General features: G+C 34.3%; 1 protein-coding gene across 1 annotated transcript; it reads right to left on the bottom strand.

The window, feature by feature from the left end:
• Positions 1–4,370: 4,370 nt before the first annotated feature.
• Positions 4,371–23,856, bottom strand: LOC146133658 (uncharacterized). Its single transcript, XM_083396901.1, has 15 exons — positions 23,696–23,856; positions 21,835–21,945; positions 21,511–21,599; positions 21,076–21,213; positions 20,314–20,409; positions 19,160–19,319; positions 18,843–18,937; positions 16,193–16,306; positions 14,751–14,860; positions 13,922–14,037; positions 12,471–12,578; positions 11,654–11,725; positions 9,704–9,797; positions 7,923–8,129; positions 4,371–6,539 (listed from the first exon to the last, which is right to left on the bottom strand). The coding sequence occupies exons 2-15, from the start codon at positions 21,941–21,943 to the stop codon at positions 6,371–6,373; spliced, it is 1,677 nt and encodes a 558-aa protein (XP_083253027.1). The 5' UTR covers positions 21,944–21,945; positions 23,696–23,856; the 3' UTR covers positions 4,371–6,370.
• Positions 23,857–23,982: the final 126 nt, after the last annotated feature.

The raw sequence follows: 23,982 nt of genomic DNA, 5'->3' as shown, positions 1-23,982 counted from the left end.
GTTGAAATAAACCAGTTTATAGGTTTGATTGCACAGCGGTGCTATTTCTTAGTCAAAAACAAAATATAGGCCGCTACACAGGTGTGTTTCTGCACCTCAATCACACAAAGTACAAAGAATGAAGGAAAAGCGTTTGTCAGGGGCGTTGTGAGCGTTCGGGATTATACAGGAAAGAAACCTGGTGCAAATATTGAACTGCCTTCCGCATTGTTTAAACCAGCGCTTTGTGTCGTCATAAGATTAAAGGATAATGGTGCTGTTCGCCTTTGACAAGCCGCCATTGTCCGGCCTCTATTACGCGTGCAATTAGTGCATTGTGACGTCGCGAAAGCACTTGTTTCCTTTACTTCTACTTAAAGTTGGGATTTTAGAAGTAAAAGCTCCAGACAGTCGACAAGGAAAATAAAGTCGGCGTCTTTTGATGACGAGACATTAAAGAAAGTTAAAACAATCCCCACAGCGAAAAGAAAATAAATTTGATTAGCCGTGTAAAGATGTCTGCAGGATTAGGCAACAATAGGAACACTAAACTGAAAAAAATTATAAAAACTAGAATAACTAAAATAAAATAGAAATCAATAATTTGATTATGCATTGCTTTTTTGTTTAAACCTTAAACTTTATTTTATTTTTTTTAATTTAATTAATTTTCTTATAATATTTCATAGTTATGTAGCAACTCATAGGGAGATCTTTAAATTTAAGCGACCGCTTGGCAAAAAAACGAAAACATAATGTTTTTAAAGTCGTAAGTACAGAGCATATACCTTTTCTGCATAAATTCTATTGAATTAGGACATAAAGCGATTGCTTTTATCGCTATTTCCAAGCTAATTTCATGTTGTCCCACTTCCGTCCTTAAATAAATACAGCAAAACAACGGCATTGGTAGGCTTTGGTGCGTGGAGATTCTTAAACTCTTAGATAAGAATTGACCGGCCTTATCTCTGTGATGGCACCCAAGTTATCTACCGAGATTTTGGGCCACCAAGACGAATAAAGGCCCGGGGGCTAAAGATTTTACTGGCCCGAGATGAACATGTTTTTTTTAGGTTGGTATACTCTTATACCGTTCATTTTGTTTGTCTGGTGTTATAAGCATGGGGTCGTTTATCCAAACCAAATAATTTAGTTTCTGCATCGAGTAGGCCTAAACTAATTTGGTGTCTTTGTGGGCCACCCTAAAAATACTCCCTATATTAATGGCCCGAAATCAAAAAGCAGTTATTTTACATTACGTACTTTCGGATGTTACTCACCAATTTGATAAACGCAGGAGTGGTCGTTAATTTTGGAAACTATTATTTTTGGTCTGTTGCACTACTTTTATTTTACTTAACTTTTAAAACAACTGTGGAAAATACTCAGGCTTGCTGGAAAATAATGCGACTTCGGGGTCCATTGTACGCGAACAAAAGTATAACAAAACTATTTTAACATAACGCTTTCAAAAGCGATATAAAGGTTAAATTACGTTGAATTCCTGCATATAAATTTGAAGTCAAAGAGCCTATAACAAGGGACAAGCTGGCAAAACGACAGACACATACTATTTTGCACAAAAAAAGTCGATAGCACCCAATCAGAATTTTCGTTTCGATTAACAGCATCTGCCTGAATTCGAATGGTGAAAAACAAACGTTTTTGGTTGCACATCAATGAAAAAGATTTAACGAAGTACAGAACTTAGTGAACCGAAAATCAGTTTATTTGGATGTTCTATGATAAATATATTTCGCAATTAAAAGCATCATCAGTATCTAAAAGTTATTCATATAACATCAAAACAGACTGATTTTCAGTTTACTAAGTTCTGTACTTAGTTTCATCTCAATCGATATAGATTTTATTTATGTTTATTCTATCGCGCAAAACGCAAGAAAGACCTTTCCAGATAGCATCATACGTATTAGTACGTCCATTTGTCGCTGCTTCTCCGCTTCGCTTGACTGCGTCTGACCGCCGGTCTAAGTGGGAAACAAACAAGAACGGCTCAGAGCTGAGGGGGTCGATGGGGGCACCCCTTATGTCTGACCCCTGAAAACTACATGGGTGGCGATGGTGAACCCCACTAATCCCATAGGTTGACATCTTAGACTGAGGCTTATAGTTCTACATTTTTCAAACTTTACCGTTAAAGATTTTTTAAACAATAATGGTCCCCGATGGACTTGAAATATCTTACATAAACGATTAGTGCCCAAGAAATATTTCCTTACAGAGTTCCGATTTTCTGTGTTCAATTTGGTTTATTCTATATACCGTTTGCGCAAATCTTACTAAAGGCGCCGAAAACTATTTGTTTCTTCGGAAAAGTTAGACACCGCTGACTTGAAGCTATGCTTTTCAGGAAGCTTCAGTCAATCGATAAAAAGTTTGAAACATAAAGGGTTTAGTTAGATGTAGTAGGAAATCGGAATATCAAAGCCCATAGAAAAGTGGACAACATTTTAAACGTTTAGAATATATCTTTATTAATTTTTGACATACAAATATTACTATTACGAATAAAGAAGTATTCTAACGATCATGGTACTTAATTATCTCGTTAAATGAAAAAAAATGTTTGCATGTTTTCAGTTTTTCATTTTGTAAGCCACAGAAACGGTGAACACGTTTTTCAGTCAAATAGTATAAACGCTAGCACGATTTTTTCTGTTCAGAAAATGGTGCAGGCAAATGCATAAAAAAATGCCAAAATCGGGATAAACTATATGCCATTCTGTCATACACAGCATGAAAATAAACATTAGGGGAAACCACGGACTTCAATTTTTGCTTCTCGGAATTTTTCTCGTTTAAGGATGGGCGGTGTTGTTTTGTTTTTTGCAAAACTTTAAAGCGATGTTTTTGCAAACTACAAAAAGTGTTGTTGTAATACAGTTATGTTCCCCTGAGAAATGTGCCACGCAGGCCACTAACAATCAACAATAATGGTAAAAAACGGTAGCTCCAAAGTCCCACAGAAGGCGGAATGACTTCACCAGGCTGTAGCTAAACACAGTACTAGGAAAGAAAAAATGTCCTTTGCCAAAGTTGTCTCGAGCGCCATCTGGTGGAAAATTAACGCGTGCTTGTTACTTTACTATCTGCAAAATACTTAACCTGGACTTACAAATGACTTGACCCGAACTTAAGTTATTTTTCAAATGACCTGACTGGAATTTTAGTCATTTAAAAATTCTCAAATTTTACAACAGTGTTTTACCAACCACTATACTTTACAATACCTAAAAGTGGCCGGTCCAAAATGCCTGACAAAAACTAAGCCGGCTGTGAAAATACGTTCGTTTATTTAGGGCGCATCGGCAAAGCGCGTTTGTACAAATGCATTGAGAAGCACGAAGTCATCATGTCACGAGAGCTTTGCATTGTTTGTGCCACACAAGTTACAACAATTACAGTCACTACTACTCTACTACTGCAACTATACGGGCAAAACGCTTTGTGAAATTGCATAACACCATCAAAGTTACGGCAAAATGTTAAACTACATAATATAGAAAAAAGTAGTGCTTTTCGACCGCTGGGGGCCGTAAAGATTTCTTTTCCTTTTTTAAAACTAAGAACAACCAACTTTGGTATTTACATGCAACATATACAAAGAAACGACAGATTAACCCTTATCATGCGGTTTATGTTTCTCGCTGTTGAAACTCAATTAACAATCAAATAAAGAAAGCAGTTAACTCCGACAGATTATTTTATATAGAAAATTGGAGTTTTTAGAGTTCATAAAAATAAAATTTCGATTTTTCGGCGTAGTTTAACAAAACCTGGTGCATAATAATAGCATGCCAAAAACCATGTTTCTGAGCCATTTTTTTAAACCAAATAAAGTTGTAAGTATAAAAGTTGTTTTAAAACGAATTTAAAGTAATTTCCAAAACAACTTGCTTCACAAGTTTATGATTAAGCTTGTGAAGCAATTAACATAGGATCGAGAAGCACTGTTGTTAGTCATGTACAAAGAGCTTTAACAGATACAAATGCTTGGTTAAGATTGCATGCGGCGTCAAACGTTTTATATTATTAACGTTGATAAAAAGTTTGCAGTATAATGGTTAGAGGTTTTAGTTAGACGCAGTAGGAATATCAAGACCGATATAGAAGTAGAGAGCATTTTAAACGCTTCGAATATATCTTTATGCAATTTATTCCTATTACGAATAAAGATATACTAAAGCCTAAACGATTAAAATGATACCTACTTCTCTGTGGGATTTTATATTCCAACTACGCTCAATAAAAATATTTTGTACATTTCAGCTTTTCGTTTTGTTTGCCACAGAAACGGTAAAACATATATTTCAGTGTATATAGCTTTCATTCCAGTAGTACACACGAAAACACAAAAACTTTTTTTTGTTCAAAAAATGGTGCAGAAAAATGAATAAAAATATCCCAAATTTAGGTTAAACTATATGATATTCTGTAATACACAGCATGAAAATATATCACAGATAAAATATGCCTCACAAGGCTGTTAAGAAAACGTTTAGTTGCCTGCATTATCGATTTAACTGTGATATCAATTGTAGTATTCAAATCAAGAATACTAAACTGTACACGACATGTTTATGTTATTTTTAACATTAATAACCTTATAAGACTCGATAGCCATGCATATCGATTTAAAAGAGGTATTGCGACTAATCTCAATAATCGAGGCAAAATACAGAGTTTGTGAAGGGATGTCAGCCGCTAAAGTGCGTTTGGCACCAGGAAAATTCAAAACAACCCCCTAGTAAATGTTTACATTGCTACGTATCCCCTTGTCATAAAATAAAGTTTAGAATATTAGATTGTTAAACGTTTAAGAACACGCTTTGTGTGTAGGTATAGAACAGTGCTTCTCAACCTTTTTGGGCGGCGACCCAAATATTAAGCGTAAGTATGACAACTAAGCTTTGGCGACCCAATTGTTGTTGTTGTTTTTAAGCGAACAAAAAATAGGCATCAGCACAAAGAATTTCGAATTTTAAAAATTATGATAAGACATTATTTGTATTGATTCCTTAAGTTTCCAAATTTCTTTCTCAGAACCAATCTCAATTAGTATAAACATGTGAGCTAACTGCGGTCGGCGACCCAACCAAATCAAACAGCAACCCAATTTTGGGTCGCGACCCATAGGTTGAGAAGCACTGGTATAGAAGATAGAAAAAATACAGCAATAACAAAACACAAAAAAGTCAAATAACAGAAAAACGGGAAAAGAGATTTTGCCAGCTGATAAAGAAACAAAAAAGTTATAATTTTCATTTTCGTGTGACATTGCTTCTGTGGTGTCAGCCAGGCAGCAGTTTTACAGTTGGGATTTTACTTTTGTATGGAATGTTAACTATTGTGGTAACGTGTAAGACTGTAAGTATGCTTGGTAGACTTTTAAATACATACATAAATAACCAACAGGAACATATCGATTTTTTTTGGTTTTTAAAGTAAATGACGCTGGAAAGCAGGTTAGTAATCACAACATTAAGGACGACAGCATGTTTCAGGATAAAAAAGTATTAAGAGTTATATAATATCATTACACTATTTTCGATTTAACAAATTTTAACAGCACAGATAGGCAGTAAAACACTTAACGATTTTACAAGTAGTGATGATGTTGCTTGCAGCTTTCACAAAATTCTACACTTCTATTATAACAGTGGGCCCTTTTAAGTTAAAAAAAACGCTCGTGTAAAGCTACGTATGACGGCAAACTATAATGTGAAAGGTACAAGTGCTGTAACATGGTACAAGTATGTTGTGGCTTGTGTGGAATCGGAATACTGTTGGAATATCGCCTGGCCAACTGCCAGTCGTACGAATTGCACGTTATATTTTGCACAAGCAAGAAAAGTCAACGTTGACCGCTAAATTTATTTTTGTTTGCTTTACACAAATTGTTAAGGTTTATAGGCATAACTATTTTTGGATTCAAACATTTACATTTCTTTCAGGAAAACAAACAGCGGTTTGATTTGGTACTCTAACAAAACTCGGACACATAACCTAAACTTTAAATGTTTCGTCCATTAATAAATGACCGACGTTATCTCAAATTCCCAAGGTTGTGGGTTGGATGCCCGGCGACTACAGTAAGCTATTCTATAGTAAAATGCTGCTTTTGTGTGTTTAAGAACGAAAACAAAATACAGAACAACGAAATCAAAGCTACAAAAGTGTAAAAATGATGTAAAGTATAAGATTCACAATTTCGCAACAAAATCTTTTACAAAAGCATTAAAACTTCACACAATTCGTAAAACCACGATTCGATTTTAAACAAAACGAAAAATAAACACCGGACGAAATAAATTACTCTGTTACACGAATCCTGCACTTTCATCATAAGTAAACATGTGTGACGTCACAATCACGAGACAGGCTCGTGGTCGGTCCCGTCTATGACGTCATAGTGCACGTCGACGACGGTTTGCTTTGGGTTAGGGGGAGGGGTTGTGCCCCCCTGACGGTGGTTTAGGATGCGAAGGGCAGAGAGTCGCGTAATCTGATACAACTTGGTGAAGTTGACGCCCAGGATTCTAGGAAGTAGAGGAGTGTTGAGTCGGGGTCACCACAAGAAACGCTAGGTTTGTTTAACCGTTTCTAAAGGCTTTGATTTAATTTACACTTACCGTTGGTTTAATCTAAACTTGACGCAAATAATTCTAGGAAGTAGAGCAGTGGTTCTTTAACCTTTTTTACCGCAGACTCGTAATTTATTTTGCTTCGCATGGAACACGTTAGGCAAAAAAAATTCAAAGACGACGTCATAAATTGACGTCACAATACAATAGACTAAGAAATATGCTGATTTCAGGCCAAAAAATGTGAAAGTAAAATAAAGTCTGAATAAATTCAGTGCAAAACCGTTCTATTTTAATAAAGCTCTTCTTTTTAACTTGATTACTTCTTAAATATACACTAATATTTCAATTAGGCCTTCATAAATCCCCTAAAACTAGTTCAATAAACCCCAAGGGACCCATGATCCCAAGTTTATGAACCCATGAAGTAGAGGATTGTTGAATCGAGGTCACCACAAGAAACGCTAGGTTTGTTTAATCGTTTATAAAGGCTTTGATTTAATCTAAACTTTTTTTAAGTCATAGCTTCATGAGTTAGCAAACAGTTTTCAAGTACTATTGCCGCTATATTGCTAATGACGTTAGACTAAGCAAATCAAGCTTTTGTGCTGCCTCTAATGACAATGAAAAGCGAAAGAAACTGACTATAAACGATCTCCAAAACTTAATATTTTTTCCGATGCCGATACTTTCAGCAAAAAGTAATATTTTAGACAAAATTACATTAATATTACACAAAATTGCTAATTTCGTTTTGGCGAGGTAAATAAAACAAACTCGTGCTTTTACCCACAACGAAACGTAAAAGCAGCTAAAAAAAAAGTTAACAACAAATTGGAACTTAAAAGCTTGAAGAAACGTTAAAGCAAAATTGTAAAAAGATATATTAAAAAGTTTTACGTACTTCTGTGTGGACTTTTTTAACGAAGTCTAAACAGATCTTTATCGCAAAAATTAAAAACAAATCGCTTTACTTAGTACTGCAATACGGATGATATTTTGTCGTAATATTAGGTATTTCAAAATGACTATTCAAACTATTTAAAAAATGTACATCCGAATAACATAAAATTGAAATCGTTAGCGAAAACGCCTTCTTGCTAAAGTTTTTACAAAATTTTTTTTGCTACTTGTCTATCCTAAATTATAAAAAAATTATAATAAATAATAAAAAACATGAATAAAACAATAAATTATTAAATTAACAAAAAAATAAAACAGTAATATTAACAAATTAAAACAAAAATGATAATAAATAAAAAAAAAATAATAATAAAAAAAAAAATATAATAAATTATAAAAAAACTACAAAAAAACGTATATAAAATCTCTGCTTACTTGAAAGCTACGAGCTCAGCAATCACAGAGATGCCAAGCACGAGAACCTTGACTGGAGTCTGTAGGTATTCGCACAAGAGGAACACCATGAGGGTTGAGCAGGGAGCAGCAACTGCCACCACAATGGCGGGGAGGATGAGGGAAGAAGCTCGTTTCGAACTGAGGAGAATCGCGCCGAAACGCATCCGGTTCTGCTCCACGCGGTACCTAGAGGGAATAAAGGCGGAGGGATTAGAGGCATCCAAATTATTCGAAGACTTTAAAAATGCTACGTACAATATCTATCTGCCAATTTCATTCATTATACTTCAAGGGCCTGTAGTGACTCTGTAGCTGGGTTTTTAAGGACAGACTCATTCCTGCTGTGTCGTATTAATCGCCTTCTTGTTGTGTCTGCTTATATGCTTCTGTATCTATACTCTCTCGCCAAAGATCGCTCTGTCTCTCGTCTGAGATCATAAAACTTTTGACAAAAACTAGTGTTTCGGCTTGATGTTCAAAGGCTTACCGAAAACAGTCTTTACAAATTAGATTGAAGATGGTTTTACTGATTGCACATAAGTTTTATAGTTAGCTTTATAGATTAGGTTGCCCCTGTGATTTATTAGGCCAGGCAGCCGCTGCCTGATGCGATTCTTCGGCCGGTATCACTTCTGGTTAGTGGGAGAAGTTTAACTGTGTTGAGTTAGAGCTGGGAATGTCATTACATGTTATTTATGTCTAGTTTTTGTTGTAAAACCAATCTCTGTATTTTCCCCTTTTCGTAACAGGTCATAACTCATAATATATCGCCAATTATAATCTTAAAATGAAAATTGTCACTGGCAGTGTCCACAAAACGGCTCTTTATATTTTTACAAGCCATTCCACACGGTACCTGGAGAAAAAGAGGGTGATTAGAGAAGAGAGTTTTTTTTACCGCGGACCTTTTCTAGAGTTTTTTTTACCGCGGACCTTTTGACGTCTCAATACAAAGATTTCGGTACAAAAAATGTAAAAGGAGTTCAAATACAGTCAGTGCAAAACCGTTTTATTTTAATTTTGAAAAAATGTTTACTTTTTAAAGATACACTAAACCTTCACGAACCCCCTAAAACTAGTTCACGGCCCCCAAGGGGTCCATGGACCCCAGTTTAAAAAACCCTGGATTAAGGGAAGGATGCAGAGTGGGGGCATAGTGAGGAAGGAGCGGAACAGGATAGATCTAGACCAGTGGTTCCCAAGTACATTTTGCACGGATTAGTAATGTAGTTGAGGAAGAATCTCAAAGCCATAAATGTCTAGTAAATCGACATCATCTTGATAAAGATGTTTCGTCTTTATCTCAACGTTCTTGGCTGTAAGATTCATTATCAAGTGGTTCTTAACCTTTTCCAAAATATGTTACGTGGTGATTTTCTGGCAACTTTTTAGATGATCCACGAACAATAATGGTTGACGTTATAAGTGGAAAGAACAGGACGACTGGGCTATACTTTCTGACAAAAAAAGTATATAAGAAAGGGTTGTAAAATGTAAAGTGTCGGTAAATGTACAATTTATGAGTAGGTCGGGGAACATTGGGGATAATTTTAAATGAAACAGATGTGTGTAAAGATATAAAGAACGACAAAGATCCGATAAGAAGTCATTGCAAAGCTGTTTTTTTTTGCGTAAAAAACTTTCAGCAATGCCAGTTCACGCCAAATGGCGTATTTTTGTTGTTGTTAATAATATACCTCATCCCATATAACTATAAATGCCCAGATGTTGGGTCAAGCCAAACTACTGATCAAGCTTACCTGTGTCTGCAAACTTTGCAGCAAGCATCTTCGATGTTTGGATGTTGTATCAGCCAACGCTTTAAGCACTCGTGGTGCACTTGCGCCATTCCGCCTGAGAAAAAGCAACTTAGTATTGTTTGTTTGCCTTTTACGGAGCAGATATGGGTGTCCGATACTGGGCATTTCAATCCGATATTTTAAACCATGGATGTCCGACATTTTATTATAGTGGGCCGCATTGACACTTGAAATAATTTAATGGGCCGCAGAACCTATTAAGTTTCAAGATTAAGTATTTCTCTTTAGAGTTATAACGGGCCTTTAGAATTATATATATATATTTTTACCCATACTATGCTATTAGTGCGCCCCTAAAAGCTGACTGGTACATTTTAATTGGGATAATATTGAAGGTTTAAAATACTACTTGGGAGTGAAAATGACTAGCGGGCCGCACAAAAATTTCAGACGGGCCGCAGGTTGGACATCCTTGTTTTAAACAAAGGGTGTCGCGGTCCGATTCAAAACCAAATGACGTCATCTATAAGCTAGAAAAGCAAAACTAATAAATCGTTCAAAGGTAGTCTTTTCCATGTTAATAGGTCAAAATATTTTTTGTTGTTATCAGGCTGGTTGTTAACCTATAAATATTTAATTAAATTGTGTTTCATGTTTTGTGTGTTTTTGTTTTTAATTTTAAAACAGGTAGTCGCCCATATACCAGCGATTTCTAAACGTTTCACACCAAAAACAACCCTTCAAAAATATATCATCTTATACGGCGCCTGATTTAAGCCGAAATTTGCATGTGAACAAACAATTTTCGCAATAACGCAACAATTGTCTCACTTCTACGCAGCGCCGCTGGTAAAAAACTTAGTTGGGGACCTGTTAAAAAGTGTAGGTTTATTTTTAGCACACTAATTTGGAGACCATATTCTTATCATCTTTATTGCGCTAAAACAACAATCGCGAATAGGTTTGTCCGATACCTGCCCTTTCGGACAAAAAGTACCGCAAACCGATCTGATAACAAATGACGTCATTACTATGCTTAAACAAGCTAATTAGATGAAATTTAAACGGTTTAAAAATACTTTTCCAAGTCTTTAGGCCCAAATTTGCTTCAGCGTTATGAAGTTTGGTTCCCTACAGTTTTGTAAACCTACTAAATGTTTTAATAACTTTACCTTTCATGATTAAATCGTTGCGTTTGAATGTAAAATCATGGCAGAAATCCGTATGTTGAATTGGTATAGGATCGGCACCGGTGCCACCCTAGTATCGGACGAGTACCGCTACTACAACTTAGCCTCGGCTATCGGCTCCGATCCGATATTATCGGTCATTCCTAATCGTGAATTTTAATCCACAAGTGATGCCAGAAGGCTGTTGCTTTAATAATTCATACCAAGCCACTTTAAATGGTTATCTCTTAAATAATTGACAAGCGACGAGAATACAGTCAACATGTTTTTACAACAGGGTGGCTAAAAGATTAAAGGTAGCAGACTAGCAGATACATGTAGTTTGCAGTTCGACTTTTGTTAAAAATATTTCTTATGTTTGTATAAACACGAGTGATAAAAACTGGACAATATAAACGGGCCCTACGAATGTTTTGTCAGATACCGAAAAAATTTAACAAAAACGCACTCCTTTTCACGCGAGTAAAACGTCTCTTTGTGGTTTAAAACTTAAATATAGAACAAACGCGAGGACATCTTTGAGATAAAAGTTATAAAAGTTCCTGTTAAAAAAAAAACTGTAAAAGGCAGGAAAATAGCAAATTTTTAGTGCCTATAAGCTCTGATATGTTTTTACTTGCAGAAAATCTAAACTCATGTTACCCAAACGCATCCTTTAATACACAGGGTCAAAGATGCATAACTTTCGGTTCGAGAATCATTATTCAACGTACAATACACATAGAAAGTATATTTCAGGTTGATAAAAAATGCCCAATACCTTTGCACAGACAAGGTTTGATGAACTCTCCAGCATCAGAACGCTCAGGGTCGTAACAGATCCAACATTCACCTGAAAATAACAACATCGTTTTACCATGAGACCTAAACGCCTTTAGCAAAGTTTTCAGCACCAACACATAAGTGTGTTCAAGTTCTCGGTGGAATATGATCAAGGCAGTTGGAAACAACTTATTAAAGTTATGTAGCTTTTAAAATGTCTTGCAAAAAAATATATATAATATACTACGACTGGTTATGGTTTGTCCGCATTAGACCACTTATACATAAAGCACATTATTGTCGGCAAATTACTGATGGTAATGTATTGTAGATCATTTGTTTTTGGAAGTTACTAAAATCCTACGAACGTCAGATATTTTTCGTCAGATATAGTAGTGAACAGAAAAAAGGAATCGTCAGTTTGTAAAGATATTTAAATAGTGTGAAAAACTATAATCCATATTTGCATCAGTACAGCTCAATTGTTAAAACACTAATTTTCATTCAAGGTCACTTGATTTAATGACTTAAGTCCACTATAAGTCATTTGTTCAAAAGACTTAAGTCCAGTAGTGTTAGTTTGCCAAAACGACTCAAATCAATTCAAGTCATTAGAAAACAATGATTTAAGTGCACTTAAGGCAACTCATTACAACACTGCTTCAGACCGTTATAAAACCTAATCAATTAAGTCATTTTTAAGGTATTCCAAAATACTACATATATTTGCCCCAAAATTTCCTCGCTATTAATTGAAAGTATAATTCACATTTGCTTTAGATCAGCTAAATAGGTACCAATCGTTGTGAACTTACCCGGTTCGACGATTTCCTCCACCAGTTCCGCTTGACTGAACGTGTTGTAACTCTTGCGTGACCGCTTGCTCGCATCCGACGAGGTTTGGACGCCAAGGAGCCTTTCTCCTTTGTGACGAAACAAGCTCGATTGTTAAATCTTTAGTAACGAGGCACGAAATTTCACATTTAATGCCGATAGTCAATGAAAGATACACACATATGCGTGTTAACAACTGTCGTCTAGCCCTTACGAAGTTGCTTTCTGACCAACGATTACGGCTTACGTATCACAGTACACGGAGCCATTGCACGCTCACCGAATCTGTCGATCAATGATGCAAGTAGGGCAGGCTAAAAATACAACTAGCCTGCAGTGAGGTTCGAACTCACGACCTCCGGCCATACCGGGACCGTTGCTCTACCAACTGAAATACGTAGGCCTTTCGAATAACTCTTTATTCATTTTCAACATCTCTTTATTTATTTGATGTTGAAAATTCGAAACGTTCAAAATGAAACCTACTTCTGTATGGTCTTTGATCTTCTTACTTCGTTTAATTAACGAAATTTTCGTTATACAAAGGAAATAAAAAAACTATGCAATAAAAACTGTAGTGAGCATTAACGAATTGTCGTTCACATAGAAATTTCATCAAAGTTTAGTTTTGAATTGCATCCGACAATATGTTAACTGTACTTTACCTTCATTGACGTAATAAGCCGCGTGTCGGATTAATTGACCCGTGGGCCGTAGTTTCATGGCCCCTGACCTAAGACCTAACCATATAAAACTACAGCAGCCGTTAACCCTAACAAAGCAAACGGTCGCCCATTTTTAGGTCGCGACCCTTGGGTTGCCAAAGCACAGATTTAATGCACGCCACGCGTTAGCGAGAATGCGTGCCTCTTACCAGCATACAGGTTATAGACTATTAGGAAGTATTGTATGAATGCACTGCAAATACTTTTTAGTTCGCTTAGAATTTCGACGGGAGTTTTCAAGTAAATAAATCCTTTTTCACCTGTGTAATATTAGATACATTAGGCTGTATATTCTTAGCCCCATACAAACGAGCAATAAAATTTGCATGCTCATACAACTAGAATAGTCCATCAACACTAAATTTTATGATTGAGGACTGCCAAGTGGTCAGTAAACATTAGGCACAGCACAAGCTATGCAAACAATTCATTGAAACCACATCCTTATTTGCCATCATTTGGTGTAAACAGTTCCAACAGTTAAGAACACAAAAATAGAGTTAGCCCCACCAGGCAACATATAAATAGATAGAAATCACTCTTCTGGTGTAAACCAAGCATAAACCAACGTTTTGACCTTATGAGGTCAGCCGGTATCTGCTGCCGAAACGTCGGTTTATATTTCGTTTACACCAGAAGGGCGATTTCTATCTATTGTTAAAAACACAGTCTGGCAAACTTTTGTCTTACAAAATTTAGCCACTCACCAGCATCCCCTGTCAGCTTGAGCAGACACCTTGGGTTAAGGAACCAGAGCGCTTGTGGCCTTGTTGTGTTCCAAAGCACGCATGGAAACCACAGAACAGCCCCAACCTCAGCCACTCTGCATGGAAAACACAAGGCACTGCAATTTTTAAAACGTGGGCAAAAAAGGTTCGTTTGGTTGTAACAAGTAGTTTCCGCTGAGATTTGGTTTAAAATCGATCGAGTTTTTCGAAATTGCTAAATACTAATGAATAGAAATTAAAACATTGATTGTAGCGCTAATTTAAAAGGGGGCAAGACGATTTTTAGATAAACAAAAAACACTTTTTAGAGCAAATTTGTGATCAATATTCAAGTTTACATAAATGTGTGCAGGTAAATCTATGTGGATATTCAATCTTTGTAAATTGCCGTATTTGTCTAAATCTAAATAAGATAATCAGGTGGCACTTAAAAGACAAATTGTATTAAAAGCTTATCAAGCTTTCGCACAACCTTGCTTTGACCTGATGAATCAATACAATTTGTCTTTATACAGTGCCACCTATTTACCGTATGCATGAGGTTTTGAAAATTGCCAAATACTGATGAATAGAAATTAAAACATTAATAGTAGCACTAGTTTAAAAAAATTCTGTTTATTTTGGCAAAACTATTTTCAGGAAATTAAAAAACATTTTTTTCACAACAAATGTGTAATCAATGTTCAATATTACATGTATGTGTGTAAGTGAGTTTAGTTTGTATGATTTCATACTTGTTAAGCAAAAATCAATAATAACAACCAAGATTCTAGCCGAAAAATCGACCTGGTTTTTCCCAAAAACGCACCTGTAAATAACTTCATGAACACTTCTTGTGCTCGGCTTGACGTGGTATTTCCACAAATTTCCTGCAGCATCGAACACAACACAAAGTACAGTGAGCAGAGTCAGTAGAGCCTGTAAAATTATGGGAAAATTTGTCAGGCACAAATATTTCTTTGGGTTACACAAATATTATTTTTTGTATTTGAGTGGGGAAAGCGTTAAAGCCATTTTGAGTAAGCACAGCAACAATGAAAAATTCATGAGTGTGTGTATAAACCAGTGTTGTAATGACTTAATCAATGACTTGACTGACATCCTGAAGTCAGAATTTTAAAATGACTTGACTTGACTTAAGTCTTTGGAGCAAATGACTTAACTTTACATAAGTATTTTGAGCAATGACTTAAGTCTTTGGACAAATGACTTTGTTTAATAAAGTTTTTAAAACATTTGTTTGCTGTATGTTGCATTTATGATATCTTTTACTTAAGTTATTGCTCATATTTGGACGAGTTTGTCAGATAAGGTTTTATTTTTATGACCAGGACTTTAATTGAAGTTGACTGGCTTTAATAATGACTTAACTGGGACTTGACTTGGGCAACTAATGACTTTGACTTCAGGTTCAATGCTATGTGATAGATAGATACAATAGGCAGAATATTATATTATTAGCACCATGCAAAAGTGCAATGGAATTTATATACTTATCCAACCAAAATAGTTCATCAGCACTTTAAATTGTGTAATTAGGGACAGCTAAGTGCTCAGCAAACATTAGTCACAAGCTATGGAAATGATTCATTAAACCAACATCCTTATTTGCCATCATGTGGTGTAAATAGTTCCAACAGTTAAGAATACAGTTTGACAAACTTTTAACCTACCCCAAGATGCAAATTGAAATTTTAATAAATTGGTGTTGTTTTGTTTTTTTAACTTTTGTTGGTATGTAACAACAACTGTCATAAGTAATCAAAATTGTAAACTTAAACAAACCCTTTTTAAGTGTGTGTCAAGCAATAATAATAATAATAAATGTGTCTGATAAATTTAATGTTAATTGATGATTCGTTTTGCAGTAACCGGTAGTAGAAAAATGGCATAAACACAGAACTATGAGTCAATTGAATATCTAATATAGAAGTAATTTATGACTAATGTCATGTTTGTGGTCAAAATGGACAACAATAAAAAAAGTTTGGCAGTCACCATAATATAGGGGGGAAGAGCATTGTGTGTAATAAAACTTCCACACTTTGATTCACTACAAAAAATTAAAATACCATTGTATACCAAAACTTCAGTACATTTTTACAGAATGTTCCAATGGTTAATGAGATAAGGTTTCATTAAAATATAAATTTAGTCTTAAAAGGTATAACTTAGTAATATGGGAAAAATCAGGAAAAACAACAAAAATCTGTGCCCCATTTTTAGTAGAGCAGAACCAGTGTAATATACCTGAAAAATAATTGCGATTCTTGATTTGAAGGCCTCTGCTTTGTTGACGGTTTCCTCTGAGCTTGAGCTGGTCGATTGGACGGACTTGTTGCCAAGCGTGAAAGCTCCACGAACCTACATTAAGAGGACCAGGCGATAAAATACAAATATTTTCAGCACCAAAAGGTGACAAACTTATACGTTTTTTTAATGTTTTATTGTTATTGTCAGTGTTGTAATGGCAATGACTTAAATTAAGTAAAGTTAAGTCACGGTTTTCAAATGATTTACCTTGAATGAAGTCTTCTGGGCAAAAAAACATGACTTGACTATAGTGTTTTGCGCAAATGACTTTGGTTAAATTGAAGTGTTTTTTTATTGAGCTTTTTCATAGGTTCTCAATTTTTGCACATAAAACAATTTTGCTATATGTTTCTTTTTTGTTGTTCTTTAGTTGAGTTATTGCTCATAATCTGACGAGTTTACCAATGTTATTAGTTTAAAGTTTAACTTTTGCGAAAAGGACCTGACTTGGAATGATTTGCTCTAAATGACTAGTGACTTTTTATATATTTAAAAATAATTGACTTGGACTTTTGCACTTGGGTTATTTATAATGACTTGACAAGGACTTGAATACCCGAGTCATGATGCAATGTGCAACTTTATGCAACATTACTTGCTCAGTTCACGAACAAGCAAATGCAACTTGCAGAGAGTAATTAATTTATTGTCATCGAAACAGTTTGCCACTTTTATAAGCGTGATAAAAAGCTTGCACGTTGCCTCAGCAAGCATTAATCACAGACTGAAGGAAATGACTTATAAAACATTATTTTCTTTATGACATCAGTCGGGGTTAATAGTTTGCACACATTATAATTGTAATTTGAAAAGTTTTTGTTCAAATCTATCTTTGCATACTAAAATGTGTATTTATTTAACTGATAGAAAAGATTTATTAAAGCTAATTATTCTTCTTATTTAACACCAGTAATGGATGATACATATATTAAGGTATAATAAGATGTGAAAAAAGAAAAAGTATTTATAATGAGATGTGATCAAGTCCAGCGTTGCCACACATATTTAAGAAACAAATTTAATAAGATTTAAAATAATCCTATGTTTTCCAAGGTGTTTTTAATATAATTCAATAACAAAACAGTATAAATGCCATGGTCAACAGTCAAGACAGCAAATAAATAGTTTAAAATTTTGATTACCACAGCATTTCGTAAACACATAATTTAACCTTCCCATAAAATTACAAAAGGTGGCACAGGGTTTTTTAAAGACTTTTATACGCGAATCAAATTACAGGCTATAAAATATTTTAGAGTTAGAAAACTCTGTTTAGAGATATTATAAATGTCATACTAAAAAGTATTGGGCTTTAAAATTTTATTTTTGGGCAGTGAAAGTATGGTATACAGTATTTTGTCAAAGATAATAAGACAATTTGCAAGAAGCTCTTTTTTCGGATATATTGATTGCAGCCTGTAGTAGTAATAATAGTAATAAAACTCAGTGCCATCAAATGCAAATAAGGTTGTGTACAATCAATATATTGTCAAGATTTTCTCATCAGTGTTCAATAAAAGCATGGTCAGCTATTATGTCCCTGTGGGAAACCATGTTAACTCAAAAAACCAATAACAACAATTTGGCACGACCCTGGCTAAACACATTCTACAATAAGTATTAGATAAGGTTTAAAAGCATAATATATATTCAAAAATTAAGTTTTGTTGTTACAAATTTACAGCAGAGCTACAAATTTTTTCATTGAGATGTGATAAATTACTATCAGTTCAATTGAAACACGACAAAAGGTTTATATGTTTGGTCAATGACACTGCTGGCATGACTAAACTGCATGAGAGAGTCATGTTACTAGCATGATCAATTATTTAAAAAAATGTTGCAAATGCAATGTAATATAAGGACAGAAAGTATATCTTTTTTACAATGTTAGTTTGGTGAATTAAGAACCTACTTTCTATTTATTATTTATTTTCATTTGTAGGAAGCACATTTTGCCCAAAAAATGTTAGCAGTTGCATTATTGTCTTTATATGGCTAATTTAAATATCTTTACATATATGCCAACTATATTTAAGAGAAATTCAAATATGTTGGACAACTGAACTTTTAAACCATGAATAACATTTAAATTAAACTTTTTAAAAGCTTAATTTGGGTTTACTAATAAATCACTCAAGAGGGTTTGTTAAAAAACATTTATTCAGTCATTTAAAAAAAAACATAACAGGTTGCCATAAATCATTTAGAGGCGAGGAATTTATGAGCAAATTTATGCCGACAGCGGTTTCCATAGACCACGCAGTGAGACATTATGAGAAAAGACATTTTAAGCCAGAATGTTTCCCAAACAGCACAGTCAAACATTCACTTAATTTAAATAACCCCAGGCCATACGCTTGAAAATCAAGCAACAGTGACATGTGTTAATCTATTAGTTGGATGATCAAACATGGAAATAGCTACACAAGTTTCAATACAAAATCGTTTTCTTGAACACCAATCCACAATTAATTTGTTTAAAAAAATAACACACAAATAATTAATATAATATAGAAGGTACATAGTCTTATAAATGATTCTAAATAGCCGATATTTTCAAAAATCATCAAAACTTCATTCTTACCTTGAAAAAGATTTCCACTCCGATTGCGAGAAACACAACGTAAACAACAAAAAGTAAAATTGCAAACGAAGCTTGGAATGCTCCGTGAATTTGTTCTAAATCGAAAAAAACAACATAGAAAAAATTGGTAAAAACAAAATACTGGGGCAAAGATTTAACCAAAAGTTAAAAATTTGGGAAGTTTTTCATGTACTAAATATAATATAAAACAAACACAAACAACAATCATACAAGTCTTATCATTATAATGGAAAACTCTTAAGCATAAAATTTTTTAAGCATAAAAAAAAAGATATGGTAGATTAGTTTACTCTTACCCTCAATGCCATTATTGCAACACCCAACCCCGGTAATAATGAATTGCGCAATAAGAAGAACGTAGAGTGCAACATTGAAAATCGCAAAAGCGGCGAGTGATTTTGACAAAAACTGAGCGCGTCGTGAGGCATCAACACTTGCAGTTTCGATAAAAAATGCCTGCCAAAAAATGAGAGCGAATAGGTAATTTGTTTAATGAACTAGTAGGTTGCATCAAAGAAAGTGCTTTTCAAAAAAAATTGAAATAAACCAAAATATTGAACAGTTATTAAGTGCAAAAGTTAAAGTATCCATAATATGGTAAATACTTTCTTTCAGCAACTTTTTTTTATAAACTTATGTCAGTCATTTTTACATAAATGAACAAATATTGTATCTTTGAAATAAGGCTTGGTAAAGACTACAGTGTTTCAAAACTTAATATTAAAGTTAATGGAACATTAGGCCATAAATTATCTAGAGCAGGGGTTCTCAAACTGGGGTCCATGGACCCTTTGGGGGACCGTTAACTAGGTTGAAACTTGAAAATATTAGTGTAAATTTGCGAAGTAATCTATTTTTCAAATAAAACAGTTTAATTAAACATAAAACGGTTTTGCACTGACCCAATTTCACAATTACATTTTTTGGAGCGAAATCAACAGATTCATGAAGTCTATTTGCATTGTGACGACAATTCATAACGTCATTTTTAACATTTTTGCCTACCGTGGTCCACGCAAAGCAAAACAAAATATTTAGGGGTCCGCAGTAAAAAAACGTTTAAGAACCCCTGATATAGAGTTTGTTTTAAACGATTTTAAGTAATATGAACTGCTTAATTCCTGTTGCTCAGTCTAGATAATTTTTTTCGTCAGTATGCATGTCACTGCAAACAGAGAGACATCATGTTACGCCCCACAAACACAGACACCAAGCCTGTAAACCCATTTCACACAGAGCGGAAAATTGTTAAGTAAATATTTTCAACCATTTTCCTGCACAGCTCAAATAGGACTTGCGGTCATCAATCACTTCAGCAAGACGGCAACAATAACAAACAATAAGGACTGTAAACAGCTTTTCGCCCAAATGATGTCATCTGTCATTTGGGCGTATCAGGTGTCGACAGCATGCTATAAACACTGTTAATGCTCCACTGCAATGAACCTACCTCACTCCAGTAGCATGTGACCAGTGAAAGTCCAGTGATGAGTAGAGGGTGGTAGGCACTTTCAAGAGGTACAAGCCACTCTTCAGGAATGGCACCCTGGAATAGGAAAAAAAATACAATTAACAAACTTTGCCTCGATAAAAAAACCCTAAAATTAACAGCTATGTGCGATAAACTACAAAATTGGAAATATACAATACGAATCATGACTCAATGGTTGTTTAAAGGTAAGTAGACCCTCAAATATATCTTGGATAAAACTTTAATAAAATAACACTTTTTATAACTTAGTTCTTAGTTATATAAATAGAAAAAAGTGGTTTCAACTACCACATTAACATAATAAACCACCAAATAAGCAATAGTAAACGGCACACAAGACTTAATGGTTGTTGAAAGAAAATTATTCTCGAATGGCACATTTATACCTTGGTTGGAAATTAGATTAAAAAATAACACTTTTTATATCTCCATTCTTAGTTATTGCAATACATATATACCATTGTTTTAAAGTCCAAATTAATAAAAAATACCCTCGATAAACTATGCCTTAGTTATTCAAATGTATGATACTTTTAAATTAGCAAAAAAAGTATAGGGTAAATACCCCGTGTTGTACAAAAAAATATAAGTAAATACATTGTTTTGTATGAAAAACTAGAACCATTACAGTTCAACACAAAAGCATCATAGGTTGGCAAAAGCAAGACCAACTTTACTTTATCAATTTTAATAATATCAAATTATGTCGAATGGGTTTACCTGAAGTGAAAAATATAAAACCCTGGTAAGCGAGGCCACAATGACAACTCCATGCAACAACTTTTGTGTAGTGACGCGGAACGCTGACCAAACACTTGGATGCTTGGATTGTTGGTATTCGTAATATATACACCAAATCTGTGGCAACAAGGTATAAAAATAAATTCATTTAAAGAAATTTACATGACGATTAAACAGAATGAATTTTATGATTGCAAATCAGTTAATAACACAAACAATTTTCAATTATTTTTTGTGTATATGGCTAACAATAAAAAATATATTTTTAATATTCTGGTAAAACAGACTTTCTAAAAATCTGCAGACGATGGGTGATTAAGTGAGCTATCAGACCGGAAGTATTAAAGGTGGCAATTACACCACTGTAGTGATGAGGTAACAGCAGGCTCTATTACATCACAATGAGACACTCACCAATTGAATGATGCTGACAACCACAACAGTGGAATAAAAAGTTCCAAAGGCGGCAACAAACCCGAGATTGGTGTCCTTGCATGTGTAGCCTAAAAGTAAAAAAACACTTTATGGTAATTTGCATTATTTAGCATTTTAAGAATGTATTTTTTGGAATTAACACCAAAAAACAGAAAGCACTACTATAAAAAAATAGTTTTTAAAAATGTTGTGTTTTAAACAAACGTTTGTGGTGACTTGTCATTCAAAAAGAATTTATTAGAATGGAAAATATTGTGGAGTTGTACAATAACATAACTACCAGAAAACTCAAACCCTTGTCACCTGAAAATTGCACTTGACATATACAGACTCCATTTTCGCAAGTTCCATGATTAGAACAGTTGTAGTTATTTTTGCACGCCATTAGATCAAAAGCATTGCGAAAGAACATATCTGAAATAAAAAGAATATGTAATAAACCTGTAGCACTTTACATCTAGCTTGGAAAATTAAATTTAGTTTACTGCACCCTGGAGGCATAAAGGTTTTGCTTAATTGTTTAACACAGTAATAACAATTTAATTGAATGGCAAAACCTCAAGAACAAAGCAAACAGAATAATGCCAAACAAAATAATATAGTAAAAATATTTTTTTTAGTACTACAGTTAATGAAGTCAAGAAGCCAGTTATACAAGACATTCTTCTACTTTTATCACAAAAAACAAAAGATGTAGCTTTATTACAGAAAATCATTAAATATATATATATATATATAAATATATATATATATATATATAAATAAAAACTACTTCTAGCCCAAAGGTCATCAAACTAAAGCTAATAAGGTCATTAATTTTGTCTTTTGTCACAATACACTCTTTGAGTAAGTTAAACTTTAAAAATTTTGTTGAAAAAAAAACCTTTAAAAATACAAGGTTGAGAGACATCCACTCAGCCAACAATGGTTTTAACTTTCAATATCCATGGATACAATACTGTGGTTTAGCTCATAATTAAATAAGTCTACTGATAATAACAGCATTCATTAGACATTAAAACCTGTATTCACACTCATTATTATTTTGGCAATTTTTTCATACCATTTATTCAGTTTAAATTTTATTGATTAGGGCAATAGCAAGAGATATGATCAATTCAATGTATTTTCCAAAAAATGAGTTTTAATGTTGTGCTCCACATTCGCCCTCTAATTTATGTTAAGCGCTAAAAAAAGCTTGGTGACCCCTGGTATAGCTAAGAATCTACCTTGAAGTGCAAATTGATTTGGACTTTATTCAATCTGTTCAGACAAACAGCTACATTCTGTAAATAATTATTATTAGTACATGTACAACACAAAACAACATTCATCAGGATGTTGCATGTCATCAAGTGCTACTAAAACTAAGGAAAACATTTTCTCTATAAGGGTTAAAAGGAAAAACTTATTTATAGGCCAACAAAGTAGTTTAAATTAATGAATATTATGTAGTTGGTGTAGGCGTTCCCCAGATAACCAAACAAATAGCGACTTTCTAATACATATATCAAATTAAGAAATTTAAAATATGTTTTCAGGACACCATACAAGCATTTAAACGGCTAAACACATCAAGCAACATTATGTAGTTTCAATATATTGAACATTGTACACACTAATTGTTAAAATGTTAGTTCAATTTCACAGAAAATAACACTATTCTTCGCTGGTCTAGAATCGTCCATTTTCATTCTTTAGTTTATATTGCTAACAATATTAAGGTTAGGATGGAGAGTTAGCGTTTGCAATGGGTGGGTCAAGTATCATTATTCGGCGCTCGTCTAGAATCCTACCACAACGAACATTATTTGGGTTAGGGTGCCGGTTAGCGTTTGGGTTTGGGTGAGTCCAGTAATAGTGTTAAACAATATCACTTGACCTACCCACACCCAAACACTAACCGACACCCTAACCCACATATTATGCATTGCTTAATAATTATTTCAACGTTGTGGTAGGATTCTAGACCAGCGCCCATTATTCTATTGTTCGAAAATATGCCTTCCTCTCAATTTAAACTTTGACAACTCGTTGCGTTACTGTTAAAATAAGTGTGGTACGATTCTAGACCAGCGCCCATTATTTTTCTGTAAATATCACTACTTCGATGGTTAGTTTTAAATTGAAAAGCGTAACTGAAAAAATAAACATTCCAGCTCACCTGTTGATTTGCGGTTGTCGTCAGTGTAAATTGGGAATCTTTCTAACCTGGAGAGAACGGATCAGCCCGATTGGTCGAAATTTGGGCGAGTTTAGCCCAATTACTGTCCCACGACCACAGTTACCAGAGTTACGAAACGACCGTCAGCTAACTTTTTTACAGCTCGTGACTTTTCTTCTGACCACTTGATTGCTTTCAAAGAAGCACTCAACCGAATCCAAGAAATTACCAACCGTGACGTAAACATCTGTGCACGTGACTTGATTGTGACGAAATCGGGGCACGTG

This window comes from Ascidiella aspersa, chromosome 9 (genome assembly GCF_963924565.1).
Source record: "Ascidiella aspersa chromosome 9, kaAscAspe10.2, whole genome shotgun sequence".
Classification (NCBI taxonomy): Eukaryota; Metazoa; Chordata; class Ascidiacea; order Phlebobranchia; family Ascidiidae; genus Ascidiella; species Ascidiella aspersa.
This window is presented reverse-complemented; position numbering and strand designations above follow the sequence as displayed.